At 41.1% G+C, this 10,064-nt stretch overlaps 1 protein-coding gene across 2 annotated transcripts; it reads left to right on the top strand.

Moving 5' to 3' along the window:
• Nucleotides 1-5,103: 5,103 nt before the first annotated feature.
• Nucleotides 5,104-7,399, top strand: LOC133724831 (uncharacterized). 2 transcript variants are annotated; one of them, XR_009854069.1, is made up of 4 exons: nucleotides 5,104-5,240; nucleotides 5,393-5,669; nucleotides 6,276-6,299; nucleotides 6,664-6,774. XR_009854069.1 is itself a non-coding variant. In XM_062151705.1 (3 exons), the coding sequence occupies exon 3, from the start codon at nucleotides 6,764-6,766 to the stop codon at nucleotides 7,181-7,183; it is 420 nt and encodes a 139-aa protein (XP_062007689.1). In that variant the 5' UTR covers nucleotides 5,104-5,240; nucleotides 5,393-5,669; nucleotides 6,664-6,763; the 3' UTR covers nucleotides 7,184-7,399. The 2 variants fall into 2 exon arrangements, 1 of the variants encoding a protein (XP_062007689.1); XM_062151705.1 differs by lacking the exon at nucleotides 6,276-6,299 and having other exon boundaries at nucleotides 6,664-7,399.
• The last annotated feature ends 2,665 nt before the right edge of the window (nucleotides 7,400-10,064 follow it).

Raw genomic sequence — 10,064 nt, 5'->3', positions numbered from 1 at the left:
CTTCATTCATACACTCGTACTGGAGCGAATCATCCATATGACGAGTCATTAGGATGATGGTTTTCGCCTTATTTGCCTCTAAGACTGCTCTATTTGCTTCCAAAGCTTGAGCTTGCTCAACAGTTAGCATGCCCTAGCTAGGCTCGAGAATCGTATCCAGGATTCCATCGGTCTTGAGATGCTGGCGGACATCACGAACCCACCTGTGATATCCAGAGCCAGTTGTTCCCAATGGAGCAAAGTCCAATTTGTTCAGGTTACTCATCCTGAAAGAGAACAAGAACAAGGGTTAGTTTCGGAGCGGAAAAAGCTACCACGAAACATATAATATTTCTGAGCGTAGTCGCTTCCAAGAAATTCGATTCCAAGAGGAGTTGGATTAGATCGAAACAATGATGTTTGTGGTCGATCGTTTTATCTCAACAAACTCTCAGTTTGGAGGACTCTACAAGCTCCAAGCTTGGAGTGAGCACGAAACCCCACAGTTCGGCTTAATTTGGTCTCCCCTATGATGGAGAAAGGGGGGGGGGGTAGAAGAAGGGAGGTTGCAAGTCCCCGAGAAAAAGAAGAGAAAAAGAGGAAAAATTCAAAAACGGGAACTTTTAGTAAAACATACCTCTTAGGATTGCAGAACGTATTTGGTCCTTGTCGTAGGATTGGAGACGAGCTTCAGTCCTAGTGCAAGAAAGCAGAGTTGTAGGATTGCAGAGTGGTCGCGGAGTAGTGGAGTCGCGGGGTCGCAGAGTCGCGAGGTCGCGAGGTCACGGAATCGCGGAGTCGAGGGGTCGCGGAGTCGCGAGACAGGGGGTCGCGAGGTCTCTGCGAGGGCAGCGAGCGAGAGTGCGTGAGGACAGGCGAATGTTCGCGGGGGAAGGTGAGCATTTGCGGGGAAAGGCGAGCGTGCGTGGGGAAAAGCGAGTGTTTGCGAGGGCAGAAGGCAAGCAAGGCTTGTGGGCGCTGTAGGAGCAGCGAGGCTAACCTGGTAGGGTTAGCGTTGAGTTGCGATGCGATGCGGGGGCTGTGGGGGCAGTGGCAGTGCCGGGGAGGCTAATCCGGTGAAGAATTCTTCGATTTTTAGGGTTTTGGTTTTTAAGGCTAGGGTTAGGACTCGTGCTGATAACGTGTTTAAGGAAAACTGAATTGGGAGAGAATTGAATCGTGCTTTCATTGATAATAGGGGCCTCTTTATATAGAGGATTACAAGACATAGAATCAGAGTTGTACAAGGAAAGTTAATCGTACAATTAATCGGATATCTCCGAGAATATCTCTAATTCCTAACCCTATTACAACTAGGTCAAGTAACCTAGAGTTTGGGGCAGACACATATTCTGGATTTACTTGAACAAGTTTAAATTTATTGATTATTGTTCACTTTTCAACGACATTACTGAAAATCTACATATTTGACATTATCATGTATTTATCGCGTATCAATAGGTACTGTTTGGCTCCAATTTTGCTGCAGCTGGTCAACAGTCTCTTTTCTGCGCGGGCGTGCCAGCACAGTTCGGGTGCGGTCGTCGGGGATATCCCTTGACCTGACTTCTTTTCAAGCGATTGTAGACGAGGAGAGCACCAACCTCGTCATGGGGATTCTTTCTGCCTCGTGGTGAGGACTTTGCTGAAGTTTCTTCTTGTTAACACAATCGATACTCAATATTGTAGATCGAGCAGAGCAACATCACCGGGAAATGTTGAGATCTTGCTAAAGCGTAACTTTAGCTTGGCTGGGTTGCTAGGGCGTTACCCTTGCTTGGCTGGTTCTGTAACCGTTGTGGTCGCGGCACTACCGTCGGCTCCTGAGGAGACTAGGACCGAAGCACGTTGACAGAGGGTTTGGTGGCACTGAAAGTCGGCTTCTGAGAAGACTAGGACTAGGAGTGTGATCACCGGTAAGAGAAAGAGAAAGAGAGGGAGAGGAGTTGCTCTTAGAGAGGTTTGCTCTAGAGAGAACTTAGATCATCTTAGAGATGTTGTTGTTGAATGTGAATGTGTTGTGAATGTTTGGTCGTGGTACTACAATCGGCTCTCTAGGAGACTAGGACCGAAGTACGTTGACAGAGGGTTTAGTGGCACTGAAAGTCGGCTTCTGAGAAGACTAGGACTAGAGTGTGATCACCGGTAAGAGAAAGAGAAGGAGAGGAGTTGCTCTTAGAGAGGTTGCTCTAGAGAGAACTTAGATCATCTTAGAGATGTTTTGATGTTGTTGATTGTGAATGTGTGTTTTTTAGAATGAGAGGAGAAGGTGTTTATATAGGGAAGAAAAAGAAGAGTGAAATGATGAGTAGAAGAAAAATAATGAAAGTGGAGTATGAAAGTGATTTGTAAAATATGGAAAAGATAGAGAAATGATGAAATGAAAGCAAGGCATGAAGGTGCAAAAACATGGAAGTGATGATGATCTATTAAAGAGATTGTAGTAGGAAAATATATCCAAGGAAAAAAAGAAAAGCATCTAGCTTTCTTCATGTGGGTAGGAAACATGAACATGTGAATATTGAGCTGGTTTTAGGTCAGTTTCTGCCCCTTTATTCCTTCAATTATTTCTCCAACAAGCCTTCAGAATGAGCCTTCGACTTCTTCATAAAAAATGTTCCACTATGAGTGTAGATCATTCTGACAAATTTTCAGATCTTTATTCCATGCGGTTGGGCTGGAAATGCTGCTGGACCTCTTACAGGTCCAGTTTTCCAGTTTTGCTTCTGTAGAAAATTGGACTGATTGTTTGAAGACCTTCCACTCAAATCTAGCTCTGGAACTCTGCATAAGAAATGATCCTTAGGCTTTCTATAATTAATCTGGAAAGTTTTAGCTCATTTAGATTTTATTTGGTTAGTCTGCCGCCCCTCCTTCCTTATTTAGCTCGGTTTCTCATAGCCGAAGTAGGAAAATGTGCTAAAGTTGACTTTTCATGTTTCCATGCTTCCATAGTGGGCTTTATTTAGCCTCTAAATATATATTTTGAACTTGTCGACAATATATAGCTTGAGCCACTGACATTGGCTCAATTTCTCCAAGACACGCCTTGTCAGGCCAAAATGCTTATTTTGGGTCCAAACAGGTACCATGTAAAAAAAAAATTAACTCTATTAGCATTCGTTTATGTATCAGTCAAAGGGGTCAACTCAATATATGCTCATGCTTTCCTAAGAGGAGCCAAATCAAGGAGAGATAAACGTCCTGATTTTTTTACATGTATATACACCTCGTCCCCACTAGCGTGTGAGCGCTGACGGATCGAGAAAAGAAGTTTCGAGGGAGTGGTTACGAACGTTTTAGTTTGATGGTTATTTAGAGTTTAGGATTGACTACGTGGATGAAGACTAAATCGATGATGAAAACATGTAAATTTTTTACCAAAACCCATATTTCGCCGCCTTGATCACATCCAACCGTCGAATTTGCGGAATTTCATTTCCTCCATCTTGTTCATTTTGGAAGGTAAATTTTTCCCTACAACCAATAAAAAATGCTAGACAACTTAAGTAAGCATATAAGGATTTTGGGTGATCCAAATAATCAAAATTGAAAGTTGATAGATTTGGCATTACCCATGTATCTAAAGAGTCATTACCCATGTATTGAAAGAGTATTATTAGGTATGTAAAAAAATTGACCATGTTGCCATTTGTGTTTCATATCAGTCAAAGGGGTCAACTCGATAAATGCTCATACTTTCCTAAAGGGAGCCAAATCAAGGAAATAAAAGTTCCTAATTTTTTACATGCGTTGATACATCTCATCCCCACGAGCGTGTGATCGAGCGTTGACATATTGAGAAAAGAAGTTGTGAGGGAGTGGTTACGAGCGTTTTAGTTTGATAGCTATTTAGAGTTTATGGTTGACCATGTGAATCGAGGCTGAAATGATGATGAAAACATGTACATTTTTCACCATAGCCATATTTCCCCACCTTGATCACATGCAACGGCCGAATTTGTCAAATTCTATTTCTTTCACCTTGTTCATCTTGGAAGGTATGTTTTTCCCTACAACCAATAAACATGTTATACAACATTAGTAGACATATAAAGATTTTGTATGATCCAAATAATACAAATTGGAAATCGATCGATTTGGCATTACCCATGTATGTAACACGTATTAATAGGTAATTGGCATGTAAAAAAACACTAACTTGGTGGACCTTCGTTTTCATATTGGTCAAAGGGGTCAACCCAATATACGCTTATGCTTTCCTAAGGGGAGCCGAATCACGGGAAGATAAATGTCATGAATTTTTTACAAGGGCTGATATACCTCGTCCCCGCGAGAGTGTGAGCGCAGATAGATCGAGAAAAGGAGTTGCGAGGGAGTGGGTACGAGCGTTTTAGTTTGATGAGTATTTAGACTTTAGAATTGACCTTGTGCATCGAGGCTGAAATTATAACGAAAAATGCCAATTTTTTACTATAGACATATTTCACATCCAATGGTCGAATTTGTCAAATTCTATTTCTTTCACCTTGTTCATCTTGGAAGGTATACTTTTCCCTGCAAGCAACTAATAAACATGCTAGACTGCATTAATAGGCTATAAGGTTTTGACGTTTTGTGCAATCCAAAATTTTAGGACATTTATCTCATTGTGATTCATCTCTCTTTATGAAAGTATAAGCTTTATAGGGTTGGTCGCTTTAGGCGAAGTCGAAACGACGATGGACTGCGTTAATATTTTACGTATACATATTACTATGCAATAAACACATAATTTTTTTTTAATTTATCGATTTTTAATTTCATTTTTTCTTTGAATTTTACATTATATGGAAAAATATGCCTAATATGGAAAAAGTCCATCTCAACTATTGAAATAAAAATGTTGGTTATAAAAATAATTATGCATTTTAATATAATGCAAGTAATATGTAATTTATTATAATTTACTATAATTTTCTATAAAAAATGTCTATAAATTTTTTTGGAAAGTTTTTGGGGCTAATTATTATGAATTTATAAAACTTAAAAATTATGTAAATTCATTATAAATAAAAGAAAATTCGCAGTGCTATCTGGACCATTAACTCCAATCACTGTCTAATCTAAACCATTGATCCCAGGTATATAGTGACTTGATCTATTTCAAAAAAAAAAAAAAAAGGGCTTGATACGGATGAAAGTCTTAAACCTCCCAGATACTCGATCCGTTTCTTGTTGTCCAACTCAGGACACCCAACCTCGCTTCGTCTGGGTCTTCCAGCTGCGCCGCTCAATTTCGCCATTGAAGCTCGTCGCAGGTACTCTCCCTTCCAATCTCAATCTGCGCCAGTTTGTAATGTCGTAAATTTTTGTTTTTTTTTTTTCAATCTCGGTTCGATTTGCATGTTTTTTTTTTCAGTTTTGGTAGTCACTGATTTTGAGATTTTTTCTTTTTGTGTTTATGAATTAGGGAGTTCATACTTGGGGCGATTTGGATGAAGGCTTCGGGTTTCAGCTGATCCGTGAGAATCTGCATTGTTGAATTGTGGATGAAGAAAAAGATGAATGTTTAGCCCAGCCCAGACGCACCCATTTTAATTCTTCAATAAATATCAGTGAGCAAAGCACCACAGTAAGGCTTTTCCCCATTCTTTCTCTCTCTGTCTAATCAAAAAGGGGTTCTCAAACGCGCCGAGCCTTCCTCACCGCCTCCGACTCTCCGATCCCTCTTCGACTTGGTTTATGAGGTACCCTTTCTTTCTCTGTATCTGCTTTGCGATCTCTTTGCCTTTGCTTCCTTTTCTCTTCTGTAAAGTTTGCTGCTTTTGATTACATGTTATTGGGTCACAGATCTGGTTCTTTATCTAATTGGATTCTTTCAACTATTTCGAGAGAAATATTGATTCTTTTGGTTGTTTTTCTTGATGGGTTTTGCTTGTATCAGGTTATTAGTTCAATTTATTGAACTTATCTTGCTGTTTCCTATCTAATTTAGCTCTGTTAGGTTGAAGTTGATTTGGGTATATCTGGATTTAAAGAAAGGACACATCTTTGATTCTTTGAAACTTAATTTGAGCCGAAGATGGGACATTTTAAATGTCGTTGGTTGTTGTTTGTTCCCTTCTTCATTCTGATCCAGTTTATTGTGGTATGAAATTGAAATTGGATTTGAATTATGGATTAGAGTTTACATCTGATGGTTCTTCCAAGTATTTTGTCAATCATTGGTGTAGTTGTTTGTTGTTCTTCCTTTTCCGTTAAAGAACTTTATTTGGGTTGTGAAAGTTGTAGCTTATATATATACAAGTTTTGGCTATGCACTGATGAGTTTGGATGTGTTTTTGTATTCTCAGCTCGAAGGAGAGACCCACTCTCGGGTGAGTCTTGCTACATTTTTATGTTTTTGGGATATATACGTTAACTCATGACAATATTGTATCTTAAATTGTATAGCAATCTGGTTTCCCATCTATCCAAAAAAATATATAAATTGAAGCTTCGGTTGAGATGATGAAGTATATGCTTTATCATCAACAGTCCAAAACCGAAATCGCCATAACAAACCGAATGACAATGTCGGCTTTGGACTCTGGTTGCCCCAACCCTTGGTTATGAAAATTTCTTTGGCTCTAAGCCACAAAGCTCAATGGGCCAAGGGTACCTTCAAAACTCAACCCATTGGAACCAAAATGTTTAAATTCTCATCCAAAATTCACTAAACACCACCACCACCCATTGCAGGCCATCGGAGACTGCAGATCACTACACAAACAGCAACAGGTAGCAGTTTGAATCCCTCAAACTTTCCATTTTTATTTTTTCTGCAACAATTACTTAATCCATGGACGACATATTCGGAGAGTCTCTGAACTTCGAAGAGATCCACATCAAGCAAGGCTTCGACGAAGGCCACAAAGACGGCCTGATAGCCGGAAAAGAGGAGGCCAGGCAAGTGGGCCTCAAGGTGGGCTTCGAGGTCGGCAAGGAGCTCGGGTTCTACAAGGGCTGCGTGGAGGTATGGAACTCTGCGGTCCGGGTCGACCCAACCCGGTTCTCGACCCGGGTCCAGAAGGGCGTGAAGCAGATGGAGGAGTTGGTGGAGAGGTACCCAGTTATGGAACCCGAGAATGAGAGCGTGCAGGAGATAATGGAGGATTTGAGGTTGAAATTTAAGGCAGTTTGTGCTTCTTTGGGTGTGAAATTGGAGTACAAAGGGTACCCGAGAGCTTCTTCTTCTGGGGCTAAAGACGTTGCTTTTTGAGTTGAATATATGTTGTTGTTGTAAAAGCTTAGAGGGTTAGTTTGAAATTGAGGTTTTGGTAGCTAAAGTTGAAAGCTTTAGTTATGGGATGTGAGTTAGCTTTTGGGTTGTGGGTGTTCATTACTGGTTTAACTCACTCATTTTCTCCAGTTCTACATTTTTGTTTGCTCAATAGTTTCAAATTTCGGTCTAAAGTAAAGTGACCAGTAATGTACACATCTTGCATCGTTTTCTTTGGCTATTGGGGTAAGTAGGAGGACATTCTCTCTCTCTCTCTCTCTCTCTCTCTCTCTCTCTCTATTTTGCTCTATTTAGTCCTTTCAACATGAACATGGATGGACAGGGTGTGAGACAAAACAAACTTCAATGGTGCATTAGTGCTCGCTTCTGGCTTTTCTTATTCACTAAAGTTGCTATATCCACGAAGATATGGTTTTGGAATAGTATAGCTTAAATCGTAAGTAGTTGTAGGTTTTTAGCTTATAAAAGTTGTTTTTTTTTTTTATTTTTTATTTTTATCAATTTATATGAGCAATAACTCAATGGTCTAATTTTTAAAGTAAGTTGTCTTATTTAATTTTACCAAACACTTTTAGCTACTTAGTTTATAAGTTAAGCAGCTTTTGCACTGCATAAGCGATGTCAAACTGGGCCTAAGCCATCTTATTAATTAAGAAATGACCACTCATTAATTAAGTTTAGTGGCGAGATCAACACTGTATGATTGATTTGTTGAAAAGAAAAAGATATTACATTAAATAAGTGGCAAAAGGTAATATAATTTAAAAGTAGGTGATTCACACTCAATTGTACCGAGGTTTTTATAAGTTAAAACTCAAGGGAAAAGTTCACCAACGGTGTCTGGACACTTAGGGGACTTTCAGAATGATACCTAAACTTACAAAGTTATCAATGTGATACCTGGACTCATTTTTTCGTATCAACATCGTACCTATGACCAATTTCCGTAACGGGTCCGTGACGGAAATTGGCCTTAGGTATCACATTGATACGAAAAAATGAGTCCAGGTATCACATTGATAACTTTGTAAGTTCAGGTATCATTCTGAAAGTCCCTCAGTGTCCAGACACCGTTGGTGAACTTTTCCCAATTTTGCATGTGCGATGCACGTGAGTCACTTAATGAAGACAAAAGGACCGATTTACCCTCAAATTCTTTCTTTTCTTTTCTTTTCTTTTCTTTCTTTCTTTCCTTCTTCTTCTTCTTTTTTGGTTTCTTCTTCCCCTGATTTGAATCATCAAGATTCAAATCATCTTGCTCGTCCGATTCCCACCGCCGATCGCCGATCAAACACCGCCGTTGCGTCTCAATCCACCTTCATGCACCACAGATGTTTCTGGTTACTTCAAATCCTATATCAAATTGAAATTGTGCATTGAGGCTTCACCGCTCACTCCGAGTTCATCCCCGCCGCCACCGCCAATGACTTGACCACCACCACTCTCGTTCTCTCCTCCGACCCCCTTTTATACATCATTGATCAGAAACTCAGACCCCGCCAGCCCTCCACTCTCAAATCACAGCTCCAATCCCACCCCTCCATCTTCTCCTTCGTTCCCGACATGCAACACCACCTCCACACCATCCTCACCTGCAATTTCATCGGTTTAGCCGACAACTTCGGCCTCTAGCCCAACTTCGATCAGAGGCAATTTTAGGCAGACAAAGATTAACAACTTCGGCCTCCACACCATCCTCACCTGCAAAAAATTCGAGCTATTCTTATTCACCAGCTTCGCCACTCCGCTACTACCCACCATTGTGCCTCGCCGATTAGTAGACAAAGAACTCGGAGCCTCCACCATCGAGAAATTGAGGCTCACGTTCTGCGTGTCCTGCGCGGCGGATATCGGCATCGTCGGAGAAAATGTTGTATGAACATAAATTTAGTTTGGGTTCCACGGTGGCAGCTAGTCGAGCTCGTTGATTTCGGCCTTGGCTTTCTTGATTAGCCAATCGACGACCTTGCTAGGCTGGTCGTATCCAAGCCAGTCCTGCATGTCGTAGAATTGAATGGCGGTGTGGGCGACGAGCCTGATACTGCGGTCCCTGGGGCCTTTGGTGGTGCAAACCTTGCTGTGGCGGTCCTTCCGGCCGGTGCTCCTTAGAATGTGGCCTTGAGCCTCCACGATTTCGCTAGCGGTGGAGGAAGAAGCAGTCCTTATCCCCAAACCCAATCGAGAAGCAGCGGAGGACGACGTTGTTGTGCGGTGGTGGAGGTTGTTGTGGTCAAGTCATTGGCGACGGCGGCGGGGACAAACTAGGAGTGAGCGGTGAAGCCTCAATGCACAATTTCAATTTGCTATAGGATTTGAAGTTGGGGGAACCAGAAACATCTGTGGTGCATGAAGGTGGATTCAGACGCAGCGGCGGTGTTTGATCGGCGATCGGCGGTGGGAATCGGACGAGCAAGATGATTTGAATCTTGATGATTCAAATAAGGGGAAGAAGAAACCAGAAAAGAAGAAGAAGAAAGAAAGAAAGAAAGAAAGAAAGAAAGAAGAATAAAGAAAAAAAGAAAAGAAAAGAAAGAAAGAATTTGAGGGTAAATCGGTCCTTTTGTCTTCATTAAGTGACTCACGTGCATCGCACGTGCAAAATTGGGAAAAATTCACCAACGGTGTCTGGACACTTAGAGACTTTCAGAATGATACCTGAACTTATAAAGTTATCAATGTGATACCTGGACTCATTTTTTCGTATCAATGTGATACCTACGGCCAATTTCCGTCACGGAGCCGTTACAGAAATTGGTCATAGGTACGACGTTGATACGAAAAAATGAGTCCAGGTATCACATTGATAACTTTGTAAGTTCAGGTATCATTCTGAAAGTCCCCTAAGTGTCCAGACACCGTT

The sequence above is a fragment of the Rosa rugosa genome, chromosome 1 (genome assembly GCF_958449725.1).
Source record: "Rosa rugosa chromosome 1, drRosRugo1.1, whole genome shotgun sequence".
In the NCBI taxonomy this organism is placed as follows: Eukaryota; Viridiplantae; Streptophyta; class Magnoliopsida; order Rosales; family Rosaceae; genus Rosa; species Rosa rugosa.
Note: the sequence above shows the minus strand (reverse complement) of the source record. Positions and strands in the feature narration are given on the sequence as shown.

What these genes read in the sequence shown, in the direction of transcription:
- LOC133724831 (XM_062151705.1), top strand. Translation starts at nt 6,764, where the DNA reads ATGGACGACATATTCGGAGAGTCTCTGAACTTCGAAGAGATCCACATC.